General features: G+C 46.2%; 1 protein-coding gene across 1 annotated transcript in view; it reads left to right on the forward strand.

Annotated features, from left to right (window-relative positions):
* Positions 1 to 27,397, forward strand: part of LOC103269648 (neuron navigator 2) — a 411,491-nt gene that overhangs the window by 356,550 nt on the left and 27,544 nt on the right. The window contains exons 15-25 of the mRNA XM_008067217.1: positions 824 to 1,291; positions 1,934 to 1,999; positions 3,366 to 3,410; positions 5,745 to 5,905; positions 7,242 to 7,430; positions 13,930 to 13,982; positions 17,787 to 17,810; positions 17,911 to 17,985; positions 22,795 to 22,878; positions 23,268 to 23,379; positions 24,853 to 24,998. Of these exons, the coding sequence (XP_008065408.1) occupies positions 824 to 1,291; positions 1,934 to 1,999; positions 3,366 to 3,410; positions 5,745 to 5,905; positions 7,242 to 7,430; positions 13,930 to 13,982; positions 17,787 to 17,810; positions 17,911 to 17,985; positions 22,795 to 22,878; positions 23,268 to 23,379; positions 24,853 to 24,998 (1,423 nt within the window). The remainder of the gene's footprint in view (positions 1 to 823; positions 1,292 to 1,933; positions 2,000 to 3,365; positions 3,411 to 5,744; positions 5,906 to 7,241; positions 7,431 to 13,929; positions 13,983 to 17,786; positions 17,811 to 17,910; positions 17,986 to 22,794; positions 22,879 to 23,267; positions 23,380 to 24,852; positions 24,999 to 27,397) is intronic.

The following is a 27,397-nucleotide window of genomic DNA, read 5'->3' on the forward strand; positions in this document are numbered from 1 at the left end:
CCTAAAAGATGCATCTTTCAGATCGGGCTTTCTGTTGATGATATCACTGGGGCGGTAATTTCCCAGATCTAGACTCGTGTTCTTGATTCTGTGTGTGGTGCTTAGTGATCAAAGAATCCAAATCCCTTGGCACCGATCTGTTGAAGTTGATTAAGACAGCTCTTTGGCCAGGCTCGGTGGCTCAGCCTGTAATCTCAGCATTTTGGGAGGTCAAGGCGAGTGGATTGCCTGAGCCCGCGGGTTCGAGACCAGCCTGGGCAACTTGGTGAGACCTCGTCTCTACAATAAATAAAAAATGAGCCGGGTGTGCTAGCGCGCGCCTCTAGTTCCAGCTACTTGGAAGGCTGAGGCAGAAGGATCACCGGAGCCCAGCAGGTCGAGGCTGTGGTGGCCGGGAGCATGCCACCAGTCTGGTGACAGAATGAAACCCCAACTCAAAAAGAAAAAAAAAAGACAGCTCTTCTCCCTCTGGATATTTCCTGGGCCAGGGCAATTTTGTAGTTAGTCTATTTAAAGAAAGAAAAGGAAGCAAGGTCTTGGAACAGCATGGAGAGACCACAGAAAATGACTCCCCATCGTCCTTTGCCTCGGACAGAACCAGAGCTTCAGCTGCAGCCTAGACCTTGAAGCCAGCACCCTGTGATGCACCCAGGGTCCAGCCGGCTCTGTGCCGATGTTTCCCCATGGAGTGCCCATGGTCATCTCAGTAAGATGGCTGTGCCACTCCCCAGGGATTCCCCACCCCTGCACCCCACCCATCTTTAACAGTCAGATGCCCCTTGGCACTGGGCATTCATTCCACACAACCCTTTGTCTCTTACAGACTCTTTGGTGGAAAGCCTACCAAGCAAGTGCCCATCGCTACAGCTGAAAACATGAAAAACTCAGTGGTCATCTCCAATCCTCATGCCACCATGACCCAGCAAGGTAATCTAGACTCACCGTCAGGCAGTGGCGCCCTGAGCAGCGGGAGCAGCAGCCCTCTGTACAGTAAGAACGTGGACCTCAACCAGTCTCCGCTGGCCTCCAGCCCCAGCTCAGCCCACTCGGGACCCTCCAACAGCCTCACCTGGGGCACCAACGCTAGCAGCTCCTCGGCAGTCAGCAAGGATGGCCTGGGCTTCCAGTCCGTTAGCAGCCTCCACACCAGCTGCGAGTCCATCGACATCTCCCTCAGCAGCGGGGGCGTTGCCAGCCACAACTCCTCCACCGGCCTCATCGCCGCATCCAAGGACGACTCCCTGACTCCCTTTGTTAGAACCAACAGTGTGAAGACCACACTGTCAGAAAGGTTGGTGCGGTGCCTCTGGCTGCCTTTCTTTCAGAAAGACACCCTTCTGAAAGTAACAAGCTGAGGTTAAGGAATCTCACATGTCCACCACCTCTGCCTGTGCGATTCCTCACTGATGACTGCTGTCTTTCGTGGGACAGTTTGGGATGGGATGGAGCTTGGCTCTGCTTCTTGTCTTTTTCTCTGTGATTATTCTTGGTGCTTAGAGCTCCTGGAAGCCTCTGGAGGGACAGGTTTATGCTACCACTGGAGATGGCTTTCAGCCTCTGAAATCCTCCCATTTTCTTCTGGTGTTCATTGACGGCTTCGTTTCCCTCCCCTTGTGATGGTCCACACAGGGCAGGTGGTGGGTGCAGCCATGGAGTGCATGGGAGAGTGCTTTAGGAAGCTGGGTAGATCTTGTGGCCACGTGGCAAATACCCTCCTACTGGCCATCATGATAGGAACTCAAGAAGCTGAGTGTCCTCAGACCCCTGGGCTTCACTGCAGTAGTGACATGTATCCAGTTTCTACACATGGGGATGCAAACTGGGGTCCATGTGGGGAACCAGAAGCACGTTCTAATCATTGTGTATGACAACACTTCTCCTTTCTTCCAAGCTAATGTTGCTTCTCTTGTTTTCTACCTGTCTGGATTTCTAGCCCTCTCTCTTCCCCTGCTGCTAGCCCTAAGTTCTGCAGAAGTACTCTGCCCAGGAAACAGGACAGGTAATGACACCGTGGGCCAGGGACCTACCGGGCCCCTAGGTTCCTCTGCCCTCCCGTTGTCAAGCCAGATGTCTTGTGTGAGGCTGTTGGTCTGAGGCTTCCGCTTGTGTTTGTGGCGCTAGTGTACTCTGTGACGTGCAGACATGCCAGTGAGGGGCAGTTCTGCTGTCTGCTAAGCCTGGAGAGGTGGAGGATTGGGCCAATCCCGTTGCTCCTGCTTTGGGAAGGTGCCCTCAAACCCGCCACTTGGCGGGGGCAGTGGACGCCCTCACTCGGCATCTCCTGTGGCATGTTCTCGCCTTCCAGCTTCCTCCCCTTCCTCTCCCTCCTCCAAGCCCAGAACCATCTACCACCTACCGTGCGACTTGGCCCTGACCTTTGCCTCCCCCTCTCCCTTCCCTCACGCAACCTGCTCTCCTCCCTTTCGAAGTTCTCTGCTTCAGTTTGGCTCCTGTGTCTTGCAGACTGTTGTGCTCTGTGTGCCCATTTCCTGTACTGATCGTGAAAAAAAAAATGTGTTAAGACTTGACAAACGAAGATGCTTGTGTTTGCCCCCAGCTGTGGGTGGGCTGCGGAGATGGACACTGACTTTAAATTTGTGGGGGAGTGATCACTTGGCCAAACATAACAAGCAGATGTTGTTTCGTGCTAGGGGAAAAAAAAAAGAAAACCTCTTCATCCCATCAACAGCAAAAACCTTGCTTTTGTTACTTTCATAAGCCAAGCCTTTAAACCCTTGTTCTTTGGAAATCCAAGTACCTTCACTTGATCAGCCAGCAGGTTGTAACATGCCCTGACTTGGGCCCAGGCCTCGGCTCCTAGCTACACCCGACGAGGGCCGCAGAAATCGAGAGGGACCTGGAATTCACTTCTTACAGATGAATTCCAAATATGCAGACTGCTGGCCTCTTGACACCTCCAGCCAGTCCCTTCTCCCACTTGAAGTCATTGCCTGTGGGCCTTTGGGGGTGGGCCAGAGGTAGGGGTGCAGAAGCTGGCATCCCCTCTTTCCGGAAGCAGTGGTGGGGTGCAGAGAGGGCCACTGGGCAGCAGAAGGAACAGACTCGCTTTGAGCCCTGAGCTTTGCTTTGAACTTGTGGAAAAGGAAGAGCAATTGGGGTTGAGCCACTCAGACCTCCTGGGACTCAGGGTGAGGTATGCACTGGTGTCGGCTCAGGCCGCAATGTCGGCTTCTTTGGTTTTCTATGGATGTGTTGCATGCGTGGCTGGATAAGGGAGCACGCCCTGGTGATGCAAGTCCCTTCTCCAGGGTCCTTTAAGCCCCTTCCCTTGCTCCCTTCTCCGCATTCCCTGCCTTTCCTGCGCTTCTCTGAAGTTCTTATTTTTTGTTTTAACTTTCCCACAGTGACCCGCACCTTGATAGGAACACTTTGCCTAAGAAAGGACTCAGGTATCTGTGTTTCCTTCTTGCATCCATGCCATCTGTCGTGGCTTTGGAGCTTGGCTGTGTGGTCTCTCATGGCTGGTGGGGGTCTGGGCTGGGGTCCCCGCTTTGACCACCGCGGCAAGACCCTTTGGATGATGGCTCCCCTCACACCTCTCTTTCTCATCTCCCCATTTGTTGGCTTCTTTGCTTGAGCAGGAACTGTGCTTTTTTGGGCTTATGTGGTAAAACCATCTCATGAAACACATCCCTGGGCAAGGCCACAGAGTAGTTGCTGCTGCTTCTGGGGCCAGTGGGTTTAACCTCTGAGCACTTCACCATGACCATCCTGTTCACAAGGCTGTCTTCCAAGTGAAAGCACATGACTTATAGCATGCTGATCTGTTCACTAGGACAGGCGCACAGGAGGAGAAGAGTATTTCCTCCAAATCTGAAAATATTTTGGGGGGTCATAAAAACTACTAACGGTATAATTTGTACTTGTTTAAATATTCTACTCAGAAGTTCAATGCCCAACAAGACATGGGTGTGACCATTTTTTGGTGAATATAAAGACTACAGGAAGGGATGTCCTCTCAGCCCTAGTGAGTGGTGGCTTGGGCTCATTTTTGGTGCCAGTCCTGGTAAAACAAGATGCTATAAGTCACCATCGCTCACACCATCTGCATCACTTTGCCACCCAGAGGAACTGCAATTTGCTGACACCTCCCCCATGACCTCACTGTCGTATGAGCGTGGCTGTCATTTCTCCTGCTTTCTAAATACCTTGCTCTCTGTAGCATCGATTCACCTTGCACTAAGCATTAAGTGCTTCTGCATAAAATGGAACTTGGAATGAGATGTTTCGTTGCTGTCGTGTATGTCTATAGTTAATAACCTGCAGCTCTTAAGAGTGAGAGCATTTTTGAACTGTAACATGAGGTAGGTATCAATGTGTCCTTTCAATAGGAGCTCCGAGGAAAGCCAATTCTAACAATCTAAGAGGGAGAGTATTAAAGTCTCCCAACAGATGTCCCTTGGGAGGGAGTCCAGTGGTGGGGACGTAGAGGGAGCTTTGGCAAGGCTTTTTGTATTTACCAGTTTCCACTCTGCCTGTGAGGACTGCTTGTCCAGCCACCATGCCATGGCCTTAAATGATGGCCACTCTTAATAGAAGTTTTACTTGAATGTCCCATGGGTGCCCTAAGAATAAGCTAACCTTAGGTTAGCTTAAGTTACTTACATAGTAACATCTTTGACATGATGTATATATAACTGAAGTAGAGCTTTCCTATCAAAATTACATAGCTCTGACTTTTTAAAATTGGTTTTCAAAAAATTCCAGGGTAGGGATATATGACAGGCTACTTTCAGGCCATTGATGTGTCCTAGAAAGTTGCCTGTCTGTCGACTATCGTAACAACATGAGGGAAGAAACATCTTTGCATTCCCTAACTCCCTTCCTCCGTACACAGGCACATCCTGATACAGCTTCTGTTAAGCCCAGAGAAGCCCTCTATTTGTGTACCCCATGGTACATAAGTCCAGCGATACCCTGGCCACTCGCCTGTTGGCATAATGAAAGGAGCATGGGTTTTGGAATCAGACATACATGGACTGAACTCTCAGCTATGTGATGCAAAGCAGGGTCCTTACATTCCCTGAGTATAACATGGGAATCAGAGCATCTGCATTGCTGAGTAGGTCTGAGGCTTTGGACAGGTCATGTCCATGAGGCACCCAGCACACACTGTAGATGTTCAATAAATCATCACCAGGTATGGTTGAGAATAAAGGAGGGGACAGACCACATAACTTCTGAAAACCCTCTGCTTTAAAACCTGATAGTTTGGGGTCCCTTTTGTGAAGGTGTGTGGATGCTCTGTTGCAGCAACTACCATGAGCATCCATGTCCTCTGTCCTTCCCTTAATGACCACCCTCTCACGTGCTGTGATTTATGGCCACTGATTTGTGCTGGAGAATGCAGATGCTGTGAGTTATCTCATTAAAACATTCTCAGAGCTCTAACAGCAGCTTATTTTGTTGTTTCAGTCCTGTCAAGGCAGGGGCTTCCACATGACACTGTCATGAATCAACACGTACAGATACGCCCATGACAGCTCTTTTGAGCATTCACCCATCTTCTTCCCTTTATGAGTTCCCTCCAAATTGAGAGGAATTGGCATTTTCCCCAAATGCTGCCAAGTAGAAAAAAAGTTTAAAGAAACTTCATACGTTTGGGGGTGTGTAGTTATCTGATTTTTTTTTAAAAAATCATCTATATTTACCATCAGCTCCATGGAGTTCGTTTTCATCTGTGTTGTGCATAGTGCATTTCAGTTTGATTTCTGTCTGTTCAGGTATACTCCCACCTCCCAGCTTCGCACGCAAGAAGACGCAAAAGAATGGTTACGGTCCCACTCTGCAGGAGGCCTGCAGGACACTGCTGCCAATTCCCCCTTTTCCTCTGGCTCCAGCGTGACTTCCCCCTCTGGAACAAGATTCAACTTTTCACAGCTTGGTGAGTAGCCACTTGCCCTTAGTCGTCCATGCTGATCAGCTCTGTAGGGCAGAGGTTATCTCATGTTTCATAATAGACGTGTGTAACACCCCTCTCAGTATCTGATCAGCCCTCAGTAATGTAGTTTGATTACAGGAAATTGGTTGCCAAAGACAGAGAGAAAATAGCCAAGTTCCTTGAGACGGTAATCAATAATTTTCTTTACGTCATCCCATTCCTTAGAAGAATGTTTTCAGTGTCTAAGACCTCTGAAGAAGTAGGTTTTATGGCATATCCTGTGTTGGCTCACTCTCAGCTTTTTTAAACTGTAAATAAAAATTTAGTGTTCTTAGAAATGCCTACTGCTGACAGAATGCTTTGGCTGGCACAGTGGGAGAAGGAAAAGAATTCGTGACACAGTCCCTGCTGACGTGCCAGTGACTTCTTTTCTAGAGAGACAAACACACCCGTGCAGACCCTCAAAATCAGGTAGAAGAGAACACTCCAAAGCTTTATGTGAAACCACGTAAAAACCGAATATCGTCGGATGGCAAGCATTATACACAATCGAAAGGAAAGATCAGTGCTGGCTGGAATCATTGGCGGAGGTTTCGTGAAGGAGGCAGGATGGGAGCTGAGCCTTGGAGGACTGGGGTCGGGGGAGACCTTTGCCCGTTTCATCTTGTTCTTTGGAAATGCAGCATTTTCTGAATATTGTGAATAATAAGTTTAGAGTCTTTAAGCATTTGTGTGGTTTGTAATCAAATGAGGTCAAGTTCTTTGTCCTTCTGAAGACAGTGTATGTTACTAAAACGGGCAGAATTTTCATCAGGAAGCTAGTTTGAGCTAAGACAAATGTGCCCCCTTTGCGTGGAAGCTCTCTATACAGCATTATTAAACGTTCCCGGTCCAAGGCTAGGAGACCTGTGTTCGTGTTGTTCTTTCCCAGCCGTAACTCTTTGAGGCAAGAGATTCCTGTCATGCACAAATGCTTCCCATCTGATCAAAAGCCTCATTGGACTATTTTGGGCTTTTGGCTTTAGAGAAAATCGTTCCAGATGAGCCTGGGGAGTAATTAGCTCATGCCTGGAAGGTGACACTGGCCTGTCTGAACGTGCCAACTTGGAAAGCCGGGGCCCAGAGCCTTGCTTTGGAGCTGACCCGCCTTTCCACTCTTATTTTTAGCTCTCAGTGCGTAGCTCAAATGCTGATGTGACTACCTTTCAGAAAACAGACAGGGGAGAGGAGTTGGCAGGAACACATATGACTGACGAGAGGCAGTTGCCTCTTGTCCCCATGCAGGGTTTGAACAGAGACATGAGCTCCCAACCTTTTGATTCCGTCTCTTTCATTCCAGCAAGTCCCACCACTGTCACCCAGATGAGCCTGTCCAACCCGACCATGCTGAGGACCCACAGCCTCTCCAATGCTGACGGGCAGTACGACCCCTACACTGACAGCCGCTTCCGGAATAGTTCCATGTCCCTGGACGAGAAGAGCAGAGCCATGAGTCGATCAGGCTCCTTCCGGGATGGGTTTGAGGAAGGTAAGGAGGGAGACTCGGCCTCTTCCAGGTGGTGGCTCCGTGTGGTGAATGGTCCTCCATGCTAAGTTCACTTCGTTGACCTGAGAGCCTACCTGTCGGTGCCGCCAGCGCGCCTCCCTCCAGGGGATCAGGGATGGAGAACTTTGAAGAGTAAGATCTGACCCTTAATTAACCTTTCAGGAAGAGGCTGCTGAAAAAGCACTGGTGAACCGTAGAGCTTCCCGAATTCCGCTCTAGGCTTCTCGTGCCTGGACTTGGGCCATAGCTTCTTGGCATGCACCACCATCTGGAGGTTCTGCCACTGGCTCCCCATCTTGGCAGAGAGAGCTCCTAAGGAGTTCGTCTCCCTGTGCTGACACACCCGTGTGGCTCTGGGCTGCTGTGCCTCTGTGCTCTGTTCCAGAATGTTCTATCTCTTTTCTCAGGCACCAGTTTGTTGTTTATTGTATTCACTTATTCCCTTACTTTTCTTTGGTTACTGACTGGATATCTTGAGTTGGATTTTTTTTTTAATTGGAGTCTTACTCCATCGCCTAGGCTGGAGTGCAGTGGCATGCTCACGTCCACCCCAGCATTGACCTGCTGGGCTCCTGCAATCCTTCCTCCTCAGCCTTCCAAGTAGCTGGAACTACAGGCATGTGCTACCACGCCCGGCTCATTTTTTGGATTTATTGTAGAGATGAGGTCTCGCCAAGTTGCCCAGGATATTCTTGAACCTATGGGCTCAGGCAATTCTCTCACCTCAGCCTCCCAAAGTGCTGGGATTACAGGCTTGAGCCACCACGCCCGGCCTTGGGTTGGATTTTTATGTTTTGTTCACTCTAGTCAGAATCATGGGAGAAAGTTCTGTGGGTGACCTTGTCAGCCATAATCATAACTCATTTCATTTTTCTTCCCAGGTGTTCCTTCACCTGTGGTGTGAGTTAGGGGAGTAAGCAGCCAACATTCTGTGGGGGACATCTCCCCCACCCCCACAAAGTTGGGGCTGATAGGACATTGGAGGCAGTGCTCATTGACCAGTGATTAAAAATGTGGAGTTAAGCTGGCAGAGTGTGAATTCCAGCTCCACCTCTTCTTGGGTATATATGGTCTTGGGCAAACTGCTTTGCCTCTCTGTGCTTCTGTGTTTTCACTGATAAAATAGGAGTAGTAATAGTTTTCGGCTCATGGTATTATGAGATTTAAATGAGATAATGCATATAAATGTTAACTCAATAATGCTATTACATGTCATAGCCTATAATAACACAGCTATAAAGCTATAATAACAGAGCTGTAGAAACACAGTTTTAGCACTGGCTTCCTGGAGGCACCAAGTTCTCTGCCAGGGGATGGGGAATCTTGTAGCAAATGGAGCTGAGACCAAGGACCATACCTCTGGTTGAGGCTTGCTTTCCATTGACAAACTAGAACATGGAGGCCACTCAGAGGTGCTTCCCAGCCCCTCCGAGAGTGGGGAAATATAGCCAGCATCCTCCCGACAGGAATCAGTGAACCAACCTGTGATTATTTAGGAAATCCCAAATCAAAAGGGAGAGAAATTCAAGATACAGGCTTCTGCTCTTGCCGAGTGTTCTTTTGCACAAAGGTTTTAAGGAATTTGACTACTGAGCAGTTGCTCCATGGTTAATCTTCTTGGAGACTTAATACTCTCTCCCCTGATTTATGTATCATTTGCATCCAGTGACATCCAGGGAGCAGACTCAAGTCTGTAAATCCATATATGGGAACCTGCGGGGACAGAGGATTAAGGAGAGGAGGAGCGTGAGTTACTGAGGGGGTTTTGCAAGATTTAAGAGCTGGAAAGTAATGCTCTGGCCGTTCAGAGCAGGACTGGGGAGGATATATGTGATCCTGAGGTGAGAGAGGAGATGGCTCATCCCATGCTGGCTAGGCATGACCCCGGAGCATCTCCTGGCCTCCTGATGAGGACTTGTGTGTGGCGTTTGTCCTGCACTGTAGTCCTCTTCTCTGTCATGTGCATACCTGGGTAAGCCACGTTCAGTACGAAAACCTGTCCAAACAAGCACACTTCACCTCATGAAGGTCCTGAGTTGTGACAGTATCATCATCAGATAGTTTTTATTTATTCCATCTGGAATCAAGCAGGCAGGCAACACAACTGTGGAATATCTGGGATGTCAAAATGACATTGATAAAAAGAACTTGCCCACAAGGAGTGTCTAGACTTTTGTAAACCAGTGATTCATGGGGACCTGGAACTGAAGCACACAGGTAGAAATCAAACTTTGGGGAACTGCTAACAATATGCTGGGAACATATAACATTTTCATCTTTGGGAAATTTGGCGTCAGATTGATTTTATCTCTTCTAAGACTATTGCGTTACAAAAACAAAATAGGGCTTGTGTATTAGGATTTTCAATTCCTTTGTGTAAAGACTTTTTTTTCTTTTGAACGTACAAACTCCCAGGGTCACAGGAAAGAATTCACATCTCATGTTAAAGCTAAGTAGAATCTCCTTATAAGAATCAATTCGGTGTATTGCATGCTATAAAACAGAATAGAAATTTACGAAGAATTAGCCCAAGCATTAGTGTGAGTTTTTGTGCAATAAGCATGTTCCGTTTTGAAGGAAGTAGGAATAATAAATATGCAGATTAGGTGCAGGCAAGGCCCAAATGCAGCCTTTCAGAGTTATTTCAGGTAAATTAATTTCCATTAGATGCGTTATGCAATCTTAAAGTCAACTTTAATAGCCTATATTTGGGGGAATGCGTGAGGCATTTTTAAAGTAATTGTCTGGGGGAAAAAAAATCCCCATGACTTTACCAGCCATCACTAAGAGCTCCTGCAACCAAAAACACAGTTCCTGTGATCTCCAGCAGTTTAGCAAGGAAAACTGGTACTACAGCTCACTGTGTTTTAAGCCCCCGACTTACAGTTGAGGTTAATATTCTGTTAACCTTGTGACTTGGGGAAGGGACTTGCCCCTGCCCAGCCTGTTTCCTGCTCACTAAAATGTGGAAAAAATTGTGCCTGCTTTGGAAGACTGAAGTGAGACTAGGTTAGATAAATCCTGGAAAGCATTTAGCAAATAACTTTGGAAGGAGTATATTCTAAGTACTCACTCAATGGTAACTATTGTTAGAGTTGTCATATTATATCCTTCTCCTCAAGGGCCATTATTATCCCCCCTTTTTTTTAAATAGCAAAACTGAGACAGAAGTGACTTGAAGACTCTGTAGCCAGAACGATATCTAAGCCACCTGATTCCCAGCTACTATCTTTCTACCCAATTCTGCTTTCATGTTTGGCTCAGCTGGTTTTTGTTTTGGTTTTGGGGTGTTTTTTTTTTAACCTGTCCTGGGCAAGTTCTGACCCTTCGTCAATGTATCTCTGTTTGGCAAAGTTTCCTTTGCTGGTGGAGAGGCAGGGCAGGCCGTTAGCCTTCAGGACGTCGTCTCCTTCTCCCTGGCCTTTCCATGGGACGGGGACCTAGAGTGTGATGCATTTCTCGCTCTGCTCCTGGCTAGCTGTGTATACTTGGCCATGATACTTAACCACTCTGGACCTTCATTTACTCTTGCTAATTGAGGGTGAAAAAATACCTGCCTAAGGCCAGGTGTGGTGACTTATGCCTGTAATCCCAGCATTCTGGGAGGCAGACGCAGGAGGATCACTTGAGCCCAGAAGTTTGAGACCAGCCTGGTCAATATAGCAAGACCTCATCTCCACAAAATAAAAAAATTAGCAGGTATGGTGGCACTTGCTTATAGTTCCAGCTACTTGAGAGGCTGAGGCAAGAGAACCGCCTGAGCCCAGGAGATTGAGGCTGTAGTGAGCTGTGATCATGCCACTGCAATTTAGCCTGGGTAACAGAGTGAGACCTTGACTCAAAAAAAAAAAGGGAAAGGAAAGGAAGGAAGGAAGGAAGGAAGGAAGGAAAAAAGAAAATGCCTGCCTGGTGCAGGATTGTTACCTGCAGGTTCTCTATGATGATGAGGGTCAGAGGCACTTGATTGCTTTATTGGCTAAAATATGCCCAGTTTTCACACTACCTTGTAGTTTCATTTCAACCTAAAGCATCTTCTCAAACATCAATCCTGGCTCATGCCTGGTATAGATTGCATGAGGGGAATAGAGAGTCATTCAAAAGACACCAAAAGACTTTAAAAATAAAATATAAAATAAACCAGATCACTCAAAGGTGGAGCGGTCTCCACACTTATGGTCAGTAGATCCTGTTCTTGAATTGCTGTGGAACCTTAGGCAAGCCATTTAACCTCTCTGAGTTTCAGATTCCTCAGTGGCAGAGATAATCTAAATATTCTCTGTGGTGTCCTTGTAACTGAAAAGTTTTGGAGGCACGGATACAGGGATGAAAATTACATGGTGCACTTGAGCTGTCTTGGCTCTGTAACTTTCATAAGCATGTTGTCTGAAAGTATCCACGCTGTATAACCCAGCTCTAACTTGGCCCAATTCACTTGAAGGAGGCCAGCTGCAATGGTTCAGGCAGGCCGTTTTCAGTTTTGGGTCAACTCTGGAAATCAAGGAATCTGTTTCTTTGGAACACAGCCTTGCCTTTGCTACTTGGCAAGTGAGGGGAGTTAATTACAGAGGAGAATTATTACCTCTACTTCGAGCCTGCCAGATGTGCTCTTCTCTGCCTGTGGCCCCACGCTTGCACTGAGCTGTTGCTGAAACTGTGTAAGTTTGTGTGTTTGGGATGAAGAAATAGAAAACACTTCCATTTTCCAGCCAGTCAGAGGCTATGCAGCAGCCCTGGGCAGGCCCCTGCCACCGGCCTCTGGCAGGACAGTCATGCATGTGTGATTGAAGGGTGGTTGCGTGTTATCCAGACCCTTCACCCCATCTTGGCCTCCAGTGTATCCCTCCACTGTGGTCTGTGTCATAGAGGTGAGGTAACTAACCTCTTCTGAAACATGAGGTCACGAGGTTGGGGCATTAGAAACCTCTGGTCATGTGTGAGCATATTAACCCCAAAAGTCATTATTGGCCATTAACACCTTAAGCTGATTGTTTTATGGAGCATGGGTCAGATTAGTCATGGATGGAGGAAGAATGGAAGAAAAGATCTAGAATGCAGGGCATGGCTAAGGAAAGGCATGTAAGTGACGGGGCAACTTGAGGGCCCTCAGTGCCTACAAAGAGGGAAGAGGGCTGGGCTGCCAAGTTGTGGGTGATGTGGGTTCAGAGGAAGGAGGAAGCCCGCTTGGTGGCAGTCAGGCAAAGGAGGATAGGCTCCCTGGGGAAGACGTCATCCGAGCAGATCTGATTTGGATCGGCCACATCGAGCTGTATTGTAAACAGAGAACTGCATGGGCAAAGGCTAAGGTGGGAAATGACTCCTGGGGCATGCTTGGGAGAGAGGTGCAAGTTCACTGTGTGATGGGAACACTTCAAGGAAGAAGGAGAGTTCAGGCAAGGTTTATTGGAAAGACACTGAAGAGAACCCGAGCTGCTCCTTGGATCATCTTGGCAGGTGGTTTCTGCCAGCGGCTCGTCCAAGGTAAGTTTGCTTCTTGGGTGGTAGGCGAATGCTGTTTCAGACACGTGGAAAGTTCCTCCCAAGCCTCCCACTTTCCGCCTGCAGGTTATAGCACAGCGTGGGAGAAGAGGCATTCCACCTGGGGTCAGGAAAACTGTGCCCAGTTAAAAGGCCTGTGAAGTCTTGACATTGGACTATTTGTGTCTTTCAAACAAGTTGGCAAGAGGCTACCAAGAAAGTAAAGACGCTAGTTCCCAAAAAGTGAAGGCAGCTAGAATACTCAGTCCAAGAAAAGACCGTGATTTAAAATTAGAAGAAATAATAAAATGTCTCCACAAGAATGCTGTAAAGGTACCCAAGGGTGTAATTTTCTAGTCAAAAAGTAGCAGTCTGAAACAGAAAGAAGAACAACACTTACTTGTCACTTGGTGTACATAATGGAAATCTAATAAAGAATCTATATTTTGGTGGGTATGTTTTCTGCTTCATGGCCATCTAGCATGAACTTATTGTGGCCAGCAGCCTGTTAGGTTCAAAATAATCAGCTTATCTTTTTTGCATATGCAAGTGACAGATTACTAGCGAGGTAAAAAATAGGTATTTAGCACAATCTGAACCCTAAAGGACTACAGAAGAAAAAAGAGTGGAATAAGATATGCTGGAACAGTAACAGGTTGCCTCAGGGTGATAGAATTGTGAGTCACTGCAGGTTATGACAGTGAATATCTTCTTAACATTTCTCTGTACTTGCAAATTTTTGTTCAGGGTATCCTATATTATTTTGATAGGGAAGAAAAAAAGTAGTTTGAAGGTTGTAAGGGGGGAAAATGGGGTAATGGAAAAGTGACTTCCTTAACAAATTGTTCTTTGTCACAGACCTGTCACCAAACCAGGAAAGGCTGGGTTAACGTGAGATTGTCACTCCAAGCCTGGTTCCTATGATGCTCATTTCCTCTCCTTCTCCCCTTTTTGGTTCCATAACAGCCAGCTGTGCAATTTACCTTTTTTTTTCTGCTTTTAATAGTTCATGGATCCTCGCTCTCCTTGGTTTCCAGCACATCGTCGATTTATTCTACAGTGAGTATAAATCAATGCTGTGTGGCTGTGATCATGAGAGCTGGCGTTCCTGTATCAGATGTGTCAAGAATAAAATATAAACATTTCTCCCAGAGAAAGCATTCTCATTGTAAGCAGATCAGTTAATTAGGGAACAAGATTTGAGATTCACAAACAGTCATTCATTATATCGTTCCAATCAAAAAGTCAGGAACTGGCTGCTTTCTTAAAGGGGTGCTGTGCTTTGGGTGGTAACTAGTTAGAATATGCGGGAAGCCTTGGCCATCTGCTGGTAGACTTGGAAAAGTCTTGAGCAGTTTATTAATCCTTCGTCTGCCTCAGTTTCTTTATCTGTGAAGTAGAAATAAGGAGCAGTTCCTTCCTTATGGAGTAGTAGTGAGAATTAGATGTTATGAAGGTTACATTTTAGTACAATATAAACTCCTTGAGGACAAGGACTTTCTGTGTTTATTCCTAGTGCCTAGAACAGTGCCTAGCACCTAGTAGGTGTTTAAAAAAAATAGGTTTGAAAGAAGTAAGAAAATGAAGGTAAAGCGAGGACTGTGGTATGCACAGCTCAGAGTAAGCAATCCTAAATGCTAACTGTCATCAATGAGAGCTTTACTGAACAAAAGCCAGATGTCATCAAATGCATTTGTATTTTAAATACTACTGAATTTGTTTAACACTAACTTTTTATAGCTATATACTATCCTAAAATCACTAGTTTGGAAATTCCTACAGGAAAAAAAAAACCCTTTGTTAATTGTGAATTGGAAATTCTTCAGATCTTAAGCATGGAAACAACGTCTTAATACTTAGGTTTTCATCATGCCAGGGTTCTGGTCTATAAGCAGAAGGAACTGTATGTAACCCCTTGAAAATAAGACCATCCCAGAATCAAACTAAACAGACCAGGGTCTGATGGCTCTTTTTAGGCCTATAGTGAGCAACTAGATATCACTGGTGATCGCTGACATGGTCTGTTTTATAGGATCTAGAAACTCGCGCTTACTGCCCCTACCCACTTCACTCCTCCAACTCCGAAATTCCTCTTTCCTCAGCTAGTCATATAGTCTGAAATGGTATCACCAAGTCCTAATTTTCTTTTAAAGGCTTTATATAGAGTAACCTTGGGGAGGAGCTATCTAAGCCATTATCTAGTAAGAAAGCTCACCTCACACTGAGGGTGGTCCCTTATCTATTATTAGCTTCTTGGTGATGATGAAAGGTGCTCTAGGCACCTTTGTAAATGTTAAGGTGAACAAGTCCTTGTTTGTTGTCTAAAACGAGATCCTTGGAATCTCTTAAGTTGCCCAGACCCAAACCAAGGAGTCTGCTTAACAGCTGAGAGTTTGAAAGGCTCTTATGGGATGGGATGGCAAGTTCTTACTTGAAATCTCTGTAATTTTTGGATATTCAAGAATGCTCATTCTAGCTGAAATTTGCCAGCAATTCTAATTACAAATGAAAGAAAAGATTACATGATGCTAAATAATTGTCATGGCCAGCCCTCGGAGGAGGGAAAATCTAAGAGGCCACCCCTGGCTTCAGGGCTGGCTTTCGTGGTTGGTAGGGAGCAGCTGAGATCCCAGGGGCGCTGCTGAATGGACAGCGGCCCGCAGCTTCACACAGTGTTCCCAGATGTGCAGAAGAACAGCAGCAGCTGGGGCAAGATGCAAAGCACATGATTTCTCTAGGCTACTGTCGATAATAGGGGCCCAACCCCAGAGACACGTGGGCACAGTGATAGTGGCAGAGACACAGGGAAGGGCTGTGAAGATCTGTCTGTTGATGGGACCATATGGCTAGTTCAGCCTGCTGACAGGTCTCCACTGGCCTCTCAAATGTTAAATAACAACATTAACTTTTCTCCTTTGGATCAGACTCAGAAGTCAGGGCCCTTATTTCTGGAATGTCTCCATGAGAAGGTAGCTCTAAAAAAAGAACAGGAGATCGTGCTGATTAAGATCACAGGCTTTGGAGCCAGACTGCCTCGAATCCAATCCCGGCTCTACCAACTGTGACCATGGGCAAATTACTGAACCCGTGCCTCAGTTTCCTCATATGCAAAACAAAAAGCAACAGTGTTAGTACCTACTCAAAGGGTGTTATAAAGATTCGGTGAATAATGAACGTGAAGTACTTGGAGCAGTCTCTGGCGTGTGGTAAGCATTCAATAAAGACTAGCTGTTATAACCAGAATGTCAGAGGCTTGGCTGTATTCACAGCTTGTATCCTAGGTTCTAAAAACAGTGCCTGGCACACAGTAGAACATCAATACATATTTGGTAGGTGGTGAGGATGGATGTATGGATGGATAGATGACAAAGAGGGATGGGTGAATATTATCTAGGAGGGAAGAGTGAGCCCTGAGGACATCTTCCAACCTTCTCCTGAGTGTTTCTAGGGAAAGAGATTGTTCAGCTGTGTGACCTTAGGCAAGACCTGTAACCTCTCTGAACCTCAGAAGGTATAGAAACAAAACTACTTAATGGTGTTTCTGCAAGGGTTACATGATTTGGCCCCCTCTATTTAAAAATTAGGAGCCAGCCTGGAGGGCAGGGGGCTCTTGAGCAGGATTAGGAGGGAGGGCAGTGGGGAGCACAAGGTGAAGGGAGATCAGACAGGAAGCAACTGCCCACCTGCTTCGACAGGTGGGTAAGGGGTCTGTGGTGTGAATCTTCCAATGCCTTGGATTCTGACCTGATAAAGTAGACACTCCTGTACTAAGAATCAGAAGTTGGTTTTTTTAAGTAATGGGTTTATCCTCAGCAGGGATCCAAGGACAAGACAGGGTTCTTACTGATGTCCTCTCACCTACCTGGTTCCTCTCACTTCTCCATCACTGGGGAAATTGGAGTGATAGGGAAAAGGGCAGAAACCCTTCCACATTCCCAGGGATGGGGGTGGGCTCTTCTTTATGGGACCCCTGGGAACCAGAGGAGAGGGAAAGAAAAATTCCTCCCCAACAGGTTCCCCCAACCCATGTGGGTCCCTCCAGTGGGAGAAGAGAGGTAGTCATATAGTTTCCAGCTGGTAGGGACCGTGTCACCACAGACACAGAGCCGGCATGGAAGGCTGGGCCAGTAAGAGGCAACAGGGATCACCCTTGCTCCTCAGGGTCACAAGTGATTGGGGGACTTGAGCTGGGATAGCAGGAAGATGAATCCACATTTATCCTTACAACCTGTGTGGGGGCTCCCAGCCCCCCTCACTTTGAGGCCTTTCCGCCCTGCTGCTGTTCCTGCTATAGTACCTCAGGGAGGTGAGAAAAAATAGGGCAGAAGTAACCTAGGCACAGTCCTCCTTATTCTCTAGATAAGGTTGCCAGGTAAAATATAGAACACTCCATTGAATTTGAAATTCATATGAACAACAAATATTTAGCGTATGTCCCAAGTATTGCATGGGACATACTTAGACTAAAAAAAAAAAAAAAAGAAAGAAAAAACGATTCCAATTTAACTGGGCTTTCTGTGTTTTTATTTGCTAAACCCAGCTCTTGCCCTTCTCACCCATACCTTTTCCTGAACACCTTACCTATTCATCATCTTCACATGGGGGGCGGGGTGGTACCTTATAACCAAAATATGGAATGTTGTTCTAATCCTTCCTAGTTTTAAGAAATAATATGCTGTTTGTATTTGGCCTTGCTGATGAGTCAGTTTAATTGAACCAGTGTCTCCAGGGAAATACACCAAAAAGGAAACTGATAAATCTTCCAGATCACCACAAGTATCTGAATATGGTATTCTTTGTGGGCTGGACTACACCATTCTTTGTTCTTCAAATGGTCTAATTTCCCATCTGTTTCCTTTTCAGCCAGAAGAAAAATGCCAGTCAGAGGTAAGGAACAGTTTGCTCTTTCACCATATCAGAGATTTTACCCAGGTCAACCTGGAAATGGCCTCCCAAAGCAAGTAATCCTGTCCCTCCACCTCTTTAGATTCGCAAACTGCGGCGGGAACTGGATGCCTCCCAAGAGAAGGTCTCAGCGTTGACCACCCAGCTGACAGCAAATGTAAGTGCACATCCAGGGCAATAGCCCTCGGGCTGGGAAGCAGCCATCCCTGCCTTCTGAGCCATGCCTCAAGGCCTCTAGTCTGAACATACAGAAGCGACTCACTGTCATCATAAAGACACAAGCTTCAGCATCATGGGTGTGAATGTCAGCTCTGACACTTCCTGGCTCTGTGACTTTGGGCAAGTTCTTGAACCTCTGGGCCTGAATTTGCTCATCTGTGTAACACGGGTAATAATATCTACCTCTCAGAGTTGTCCCGGGATCAGCACTTGCAATATATTAAGTGTTCATTAAAATGTTAATTTATCTTCCCTTCCCCTTTCTGAAAATTTTTATCTTAAAGGGGAAGACAAGAAGCAGAAGCAAAAAAGGAAAGAAAGGAGGGAAAAATGCATGGCTCCACAATAAACAGCCAGCTACTATGTCATTATAATACTCACGATTGCGTGTTCAGGAGACATGCTAACTGACATTCAATTCAACAGCTGTTTGAATGCCAGCTGTGCCCCAGGCACTGTGGGTTCAACAGCAGAGCAAGTATAGTGACTGACATCTTAACATTCAATCTCTGGGACAGCCAAGAGACAAAACAATTTTGCTATAACATGATAACCATTAGCAGAGAGGTAAAGGGAAAAGGAGGGTGTGGGAATATACAGGGAATACGCCTAACTCAGTCTTGGTAGGGGTGAGAAGAGGTTCCTGGAAGAGGTAACATCTCATTGATGCTGTGTAAGGGATTGCATGGGGAGGACAGCACTCTAACCAGAGAGGATCATTTGTGCAGAGGCTAAGGAGAAAGATCCTGGTGCATTTCAAGCTCTCTAACTTGGCATAACCTGTGGCTTGGATGGGGAGGGTGGGAAGAGATGGAAGTAGGGAGGAAGCAGGCGTCGAAGAAAGGCAAGGGTCAGATTGCACAGTGTCTTAGCATTGAGGTTGAGAGCAGTGAGGTTAGTAGAGCCCTCTCAGTGAGTCTTTAGAAAGCCCCCCCGACTATGTCGTGGATACAGGATTAGAGGAGTCAGAGTAGAGGTAGAGGTCCCCTTCCCTATCAGCCTGGTCTCTAAGATCATTGCCTGCTGCAAATGTGCAGAAGGCAGAGTCTGAGGTATGGGAGGGCACTGAGATGCCTCTGAAGCAAGGCTTCCTGGCCAGGAGGTCAGAGCCCAGCCTAAGCCCACAGGCAAATGTGTTTGAGCCTGTCAGAAAGAAACCTGCAAGGCTACCATGTTATTAAAATGGAAAGCAACTTCAGAAGGTTATCTTCCTATGCCCAGGAAACTAAGTCAATACTCCAAATGAATCACTTACCAGAATTTTTTCCCTGGTATTCCCAGCTTGACCTCAGTCCACCCAAGGAAACCATTTTCCCCTTGAGGTCTGCGCATGAAGCACCTGCTGAACCTGAGTTACAACCTCAGTCATTGGCAGCTGCCTTCATTATTATGCAGTCTCCTCTTTCATTTCTGGAGATCTTTGGGGTTTTTTTTTCATTTTTCCAAAACCCTGGCATACAAGGCCACTGTGTGTTTTGTAATCCTTTCTTTTCTACCACCAAGAATGCTATCAAAAGAACCTCAGAAGGTGATGTGAGGACTGAATTCTGAGACTTAGATTCTATTTTTAAAAACGCAGTATTCTACAGGTAGATTCTGCACCTGAATAACCGGATGTGTGCATTTGAATTCTGAACAAACTCTAGACCCAAAGAGCCAGGGTCTTCTGGGTATAATCCAAACTAGGAGCTTGACAGCAGGAATTTGGAGCTACTCACATGGTAGAGCGTTGCAGCTGCTGGCTACTGCCCTTTTCTGATCAACAAATATTCATCAGTTTCCTTATCAGTGAACTTGGGTGAATTCTGCCCATGACCTTGTGCTGGTGCAAGGAGCCTTATGTTGGGCCATTTGAAACTCTGCTCTCTGTTCAAGAAGAGTCAGAGTGAGATCCCTTCTATTATTCCAGAAGTATGTTTTGTTCCTCATAAAAGCCATTGAATCCAGTATTGTTTTAAAGTAAATATTTAGTCTTACCACATACCACCGGCAGGGCGAACGTGTTTTATTGTCTGCCATCTTTCTCACAGACCAAGCTGTGTTTGTTTTTCTAGGACAAACTACTCAAGGCCACCTTCTCTGGGTGTTTTTATACCCTCATGTTTGTTTTCCCTGGGAACGTGAGAATGGCGCACGATGAGAAGACTGTTGTGTGGCTCTGAACCAGGCTGAGGACGGCCTCCCAGCTCATATTTTCTTAGTGGCATGCATGACACAAAGGCAGCCCTTTTGCTTGCCAGAAAAATGGGATCCTCTGGTTCTTCAGAGCAAATGTGGTTTCTTTTTGAGCTTGCAAAAACACTTTCTCAGTAGCGGTCTTTGTGGGGTCAGACTTTTGTTTTTAATTGGATGGGAAATAGAACTGGAATCATTGGTGATAATCAAATGTAGAACTGAAATCATGGAAATCCAGGCATTTAACTTTAACTTTATCATTCCTTTACCATATGAGACCAGCAAATGTTTTTGTAGGCATCCATGTCCTGCCCATTTCCTTCGTTGACCATGTGATTGTCTTGAATTAATTGGCTTTAGTTTTACCACTCTCTCTTGGGCAAACGGCAGCCCATCTCTTTCTTTTAAAATGCAGAGGTGTTTTCTTCATTGGTAACAGAGAGAGGGAGTGCAGTCAGAAAGAAAATAGCAATTCCACTCAGCGTACTACAGGCAATCCTGCTCCCTGCCAGCAATGAATCTAAAGATGTTCCCCTTGACCATCCCTGTTGGACAGAGTCTAATAACAGGCCTGTTCACTCTTCAGATCTCTCCTTGGATTAAAATGCCACTGCCCCTGCTCATTCCCAGAAAAAGTCTTCTTCCTGCCTGCTGCCTGGTGTTACCCAGCTTATAAGTTTTACCGTGAGCACCAAGCCATCTTTTCTTCTAGAATTTTATAGCATGACCTTACTTTTCCCAAGACTCCTCCCAGGTGCCCTCTCCTGGCCCGTCCTCTATTCCCTGTCATAGACCTGGGTGTCTACTCCCCCTCCCTGCACCTGTTCTCAGGTAACAGGACTCCTCCCATAGTTCCTTTTGCCACTTGCTCATTCCAGACTTCTTTCTTTCCCCACAAGTGTTCACTCGTTCCCATGTTTTACAATTCCTCAACAGCTCATAGGCCATCTTTGCCTGGCTTGTTTCATTTAGTGCTCAAAATGACTCCAGGAGGGAAACAGATATTGCTCCCATTTCATAGATGAAACTGAGGCCAGTAGGGTTAGAGGACTTGCTCAGCACTCTGGGTAATCACAGGAAACTGGAAGGAGAGCTAAAGATCTCTACTCCTGCATCCCTCCCCTGTGCCATGCTGCCCCCTCATCGAAGTATGTTCCTTTTCAGTCTCTCATTGCTCATTTATCAAGTGACTTCTTTGTACCAACCATGAAGATATGGGGGAGCAAGATAGACACAGTACAACCGTCATCAGGTGCACAGTCTGGTGGTCCACCTAGTCTGCTGCCCAGGTGCTTCTTACTATAGCACACACCACTCTTCCATTTATACAGGTAGTGTTTGGAGGTGAGAAGCTCCTGGCCAGCTAATGGATTCTTAAATTGTTTGCTGGGAATGCCCTAGCATGACTGTTTTTAAAAGCATCTACTCTCAAAGGCCAGGCATGTAGCTTAATCCTGTAATCCCAACATTTTGGGAGGCCGAGGCAAGAGGATTGCTTGAGGCCAGGAGTTTGAGACCAGCCTGGCCAACATAGGGAGACCATATCTCTACAAAAAAAAAAGAAAAGAAAAAAAAAAGCGTTCATTCTTAATTCTTGGTTTTAATGATGTTACTAGGATCCTCATTCAACCAACCAACATTTCAACTTCCATTCTGTGTCCCTGGCAAAGGCTTTGTGGTAGGACCCAAAGTTACCTCTTGCCCTTGAAGAGAATTGCAGAGAAGCGGGCAGGCAGGGAAACACCACATTTCTCAGTTCTAAGAGATACTCTTTTTTTCTCTCACATTTTAACATCTCTGAAAATTGGATGCATATTTTAATTATAATTGGCAACATTAAAAAATGCCTTAGTGATACATAAAATAATGGTGCATCTGATGTCATGTCCTAAGGACTGGATAAAAATACATGGGAGCCTGGGGGAAGGTCATACTCCCTGGGAGAACTGGGGAAGGTTTCTCCAAGGAGGTAGCAGATGGGCCTTTCAGTGGCCTTTTAATAGCCAGGATTATAACAAGAAAAATATGCCAACCGCTTTGTTCGTTCATTCTACTGACATGTTTAATGTGAGCCTCTCCTGTGCACTTGGCACTTGGTGAACAAAGATCATCCTGCTCTGTAGTAGGGAAGATAGACACAAATCAACAGTCCCAAGACCACGTGCATTTTTAACTAGGCTATCACAAGACATGTGTCAGAAGTACAGTGCTTCTGCAAGGGTGAACATGAGAGAGCCAACCCAGTCTGGGGTGTCATGAGAGCTCTTGAGATGGACATGTAAAAATTAGGAAAGAAAGGAGCAAGGGTTGAGGGGAAAAGCATTCCAGGCAGAGGGGAAAGGGTGTATGATGACCCTAAGTTGTGAAGGGGTTTAAGGTGGTTGAGCAAATAAAAGACTGGAGTTATTGGAGCCCAAGAAGTGGTGGGGAGTTGGATTCAAGAGGAGGTGGGAAGAAATAGGCGGAGGCTAGAGCAAGGGTCCCCATAGGATTTCCATCTTTCAGAGCCAGCACCTTTGAGGCACTCTTACCTTGCCAGGTAACATAACCTAAGCCGTGTCTTCCCCCCCAGGCACACCTTGTGGCAGCCTTTGAACAGAGTCTCGGAAACATGACGATCAGGCTCCAGAGTTTGACCATGACAGCTGAGCAGAAGGTAACTCAGAAAGGATGCTTTTTTTCCTGCCTGCTCGGAGTTAACAATAAACCTAAAAATACTATTCTCTTTCCTTTCAGATCATTGTATAGATTTGAATGTACATTTTGATGTGTTAACATTTAATTGTAAAGAGTTGGTAGGTCTGTTGAGTGAACATGTGGCTTTGATGGAGTGACGGTGATGCCATTGGTGACAGACCTTGTAGTCATATTCCTGATTTTGTCCTGTGTTTGTGTATGCCCGCTGGAAACTGATCCTGATTGTGTGAGACAGAGGTTTTGTTGTGCTGTTTCACTCCCTGCCCTCCTGTGTTGAAGTTAAGTGTACTTTGGTTGAAATCTGTCTGGAATGACTTAGGATGACTAGTGATTCTCTGTGTTCCCCAGGATTCAGAACTGAATGAGTTAAGGAAGACCATTGAGCTCCTGAAGAAACAGAACGCAGCTGCCCAGGCTGCCATTAATGGAGTAATTAACACACCGGAGCTCAACTGCAAAGGTAAGGCAGAAGAACGGCCTTTAGACAGAAGGCCTGCTCCCTTCAGAGCTTTCCCTGACAAGTGTGATACAAGCTCCCTATCAGGGCAGGTAGCTGAGGAATCCATCTCTGTCAGGTGGGCAGGTCCTGGAAGGATCTTTAATTGGGTCACTCATGCTTATGAAAACAACTGTTATAGCTCATCTCTTCACTGATATAGGTCAAAATTGGAAGAAGATATCTTTCTATTGGCAGAGCATCAGAGTGTCTTACAGCCCTTAACTGCACTAAAATTTGGTGTTTACATGCTGATCTCTGGGATAAACTGAACTGGGCTCCTCCCCTATTTGTCCAGGAAAACATTTCTGAGTGAATTGCTTTGCCCTTGTATGTACTAGTGAGGGTAAAAGAAAAAATGTAGGTGTGCGGGTGAGTGACTGCCTCCAGTCACAATATTAACAATAATAATAACAGAGGTAATATGGACAGCCAGCATTTATGGAACACTTGCTGTGTTCTAAGCACCATGCTAAGTGTTTTAGTGATTTAAGGGATATTTTCTTTTCCTTCTCCAACAACCTTGTGTATGTGATACTGGTCCTTTCTTCGCTGTACTGATGACACCAGGGTTCAGAGACGGGAGTCGCATTCTAAGGTCAGGGATTAGTGAGAAACCAAAGTGGGACTGGACTGTAAAACCGGTGCTCTCAAAGGCCAGTCTTCAGGTGTAGTTCTGTCCTCAGGAGGAAGATTGTCAACAAATTTTGTCGCTGTTGCTGCCGTTTGCAGTATCACTGTTCTTTTGGCTGTTGGGCCTTCTGAAAAAGCGATGATAGGGTTTAGATGGGAAGGATTAGCCGGAGCTGGCTGGACAGAGTTGAGGGGAGAGCATGCTGGCAGGGAAATAACATGTGGACAGGCCCTGAGATGAGGGTGGGCATGGCACTTCCATATGGCTGCGAAAAAGGACACTGAATCAGCCGGGCATGGTAGCCACACGCCGGTAGTTCTGGCTACTTGGAAAGTTGAGGTGGAAGGATTGCCTGAGTCCAGCAGGTTGATGCTGGGGTGGCCGTGAGTGTGCCACTGCATTCCAACCTGGGCAACAGAGTGAGACTCCAACTCAAAAAAAAAAAAAAAGAAAGGCCACTGTGGCAGGAACCTGGAGGACAAGGGAGGAGGGACTGACAGTGAAAGTGACCACTGCCACAGCTCAGAAGCACATTCCCAGGCCTATCGAAAGCGTAAGGAAGCTGGTGTTGGGGAAAGTCTCCCTAAGTCTTCCTTGACTTCTGTTTATAAAGTGGGGAAGGATAGGCCTCACTTAATTGATCAAAGAGAGCATAGCACCCATCTACTCAAGGATCTTAAAACCAGCAGTGGGCATCAGAGGTGATGCCTATCTAAAACACCTAGCAGTTTGTGGGCATGTGGATTTTGCTTGAAGGGCCTTTCCCTGCCATGATGGGACTCAGGTCCTGATTTGGTCTCCAGGAAATGGCTCCACCCAGTCTGCAGACCTCCGAATCCGCCGACAGCATTCCTCAGACAGTGTCTCCAGCATCAACAGTGCCACCAGCCACTCCAGCGTGGGCAGCAACATAGAGAGTGACTCCAAGAAAAAGAAGAGGAAGAACTGGGTGAGTGTCCATCCACACACCCTCCTGGGGACTGACAGTCAGGGTTAGCCGCAGACCGGTGTCCCCCAGAGAAAGCCCAACCTTGCTCCCAACTGCAGATCATAGCCCTTTGGGAGCAGACCCCAGGAAATGGCTTGTGGATAGGTTTTTACTAAAATCAATAGTGTGCTCAGCAAAACACTAGAATCTATCAAATCACCACCACCTTGTAGCCTTTCTCTTTCCTGAGACTTGATGTGAAATACTCATCTTTCATTTCATATGTGTCATTTCTTCTTCATTATGTGTTGGCCACAAAGTTCCAGGTACCAGAGCAAAGTTACTCTTAAGTGGTTTCTTCTTACTCCCAAGATATTTTTTTGAGCAAATGTGTCACTAGTTACCTTATTGTTAACCATAATCTTTATTGAGTTATTTCCACTATTGCCTAGGATAGGATCAAACCATCCTTGTCTTGGAGTCATTCCAAACTGCGGGGTGGGCCTTGTAATGGTGAATTTAATCGAGTTTAACTCCATGGCAGTGTTTCTCCACATACTTATAATCCCAGCAAGCTGCTTGCTTTTCTGTACAGTGGTGTCTTGAACAGTTTGGTTTTTTTTCCCCACTCTCCTGGGAATATTCTACCTCCTCCCCTCAATCAGTTTTTAGTCCTTCTATGGAGGCAGCTGAGCTTCGACTGACATTTGCTGCTCCTGGTCTTCAGTGTAGGAATATCCCAGGTTGATCTGAACTTGGCCAATGGTCCAAGGGCCCCATGTGTGTTGGCATCCCGTTTCCATAGTGACTTCTGTGTCCTCATTCATCCCACACACGTCTCACTCATTGTGTGTTATCTTGGATGGGTGGCGAGGTCTAGTGACAGAGAACTTAGGGATTTTATGATTTTAGTTATTAATGACTTATAGTGGAAGCAAGCTACAAGGCCAGTGGCATAACACTCTCATCATTCTGATTAAATTTTTTCTTTAAGTTACTAATGGCTTTTATGCAGCTCATTTGTTTCATGACTAAAAACAAATGGGATTAACTCATTTGTTGGGCTGTCTCTAATATTTGATTGATAAATATGGGCTGTCATTTGGGCTGTCTCTAATATTCGATTGATAAATATGGTCTGGCTTGATTGCCAAAGTGATGAGAGAGAACTGTTTTTGTGAAAAACAGTTGTTATTCATTTTCTTCAAGAAATAAAACTTGTCTGTATTGCTTTAAGACAACTCTTGGTTATTAGTAAAATCAGGGAAGATGGATAATTGGCCTCCTCAGCTAATCCCAAAGCTTAATTCTGTCTAATCTTTGTGATCTCTCCCACCTGGCTTTCCACCAGGGGTAGAGGCAAGGACTTAGGTTGGTGGCTCCTGTGCCTAACCCTTCTGTTTCTGTGACTCATTTCTGGAAATGTTATCAGAAGCAGGAAGAGGGGGAGAGAACTGGGATGTAGATTGAACATGCGCTGGACGTGCAGCTTATTGTGGATGAAACGCACAGATGGGAGAGAAACCTCAACTTTCAGAATGGCCCATTTTCTGACTTTTTCTATGACTAGAAAATCCCCAGAATATATTTTCATAAAGAAAAAAAGACTTGCCAGGCTTGGTGGCTCAGCCTGTAATCCCAGTGCTGTGGGAGGCCAAGGTGAGTGTATTGCCTGAGCCCGTGGGTTCGAGACCCACCCAGGCAATTTGGCGAGACCTCATCTCTACAATAAATCACAAATTAGCCAGGCGTGGTAGTGTGCACCTGTAGTTCCAGCTACTTGGAAGGCTGAGGCAGAAGGATCCCCGGAGCTCAGCAGGTTGAGGCTGCGGTGGCCAGGAGCATGCCACTACACTCCAGTCTGGGCGACAGAGTGAGACTCCAACTCAAAAAAAAGAAAAAGAAAAAAGAAAAAAAAGACTTTAGAAAAAGGAAATTGTAGGCCAGGCGCAGTGGCTCATGCCTATAATCTCAGCACTAGATCAGCCTGGGCAATTTGGCAAGACCTCATCTCTGCGATAGATCAAAAAAATTAGCTGGGTATGATGACACATTCCTGTAGTTGCAGCTACTTGGTAGGTTGAGGTGGAAGGATTGCCTGAGTCCAGCAATTTGAGGCTTCGGTAGCTATGATTGTGTCATTACACTCTAGCCTGGGTGACAGAGCAAGACTCTGCCTAGGAAAAAAAGAAAGAAGCCGGGCTCGGTGTCTCAGCCTGTAATCCCGCGGCTTTGGGAGGCTGAGGTGAGTGGAATGCCTGAGCCCGCGGGTTCAAGACCCGCCTGGGCAACTTGGCGAGACCTCATCTCTACAATAGATAAAAAAAATTGGCCGGGCATGGTAGCGCACGCCTGTAGTTCCAACTACTTGGAAGACTGAGGCGGAAGGATCCCCGGAGCCCAGCAGGTTGAGGCTGCAG

Source organism: Carlito syrichta, unplaced genomic scaffold, assembly GCF_000164805.1.
Source record: "Carlito syrichta isolate Samal-C Ts95f unplaced genomic scaffold, Tarsius_syrichta-2.0.1 Scaffold309408, whole genome shotgun sequence".
NCBI lineage: Eukaryota > Metazoa > Chordata > Mammalia > Primates > Tarsiidae > Carlito > Carlito syrichta.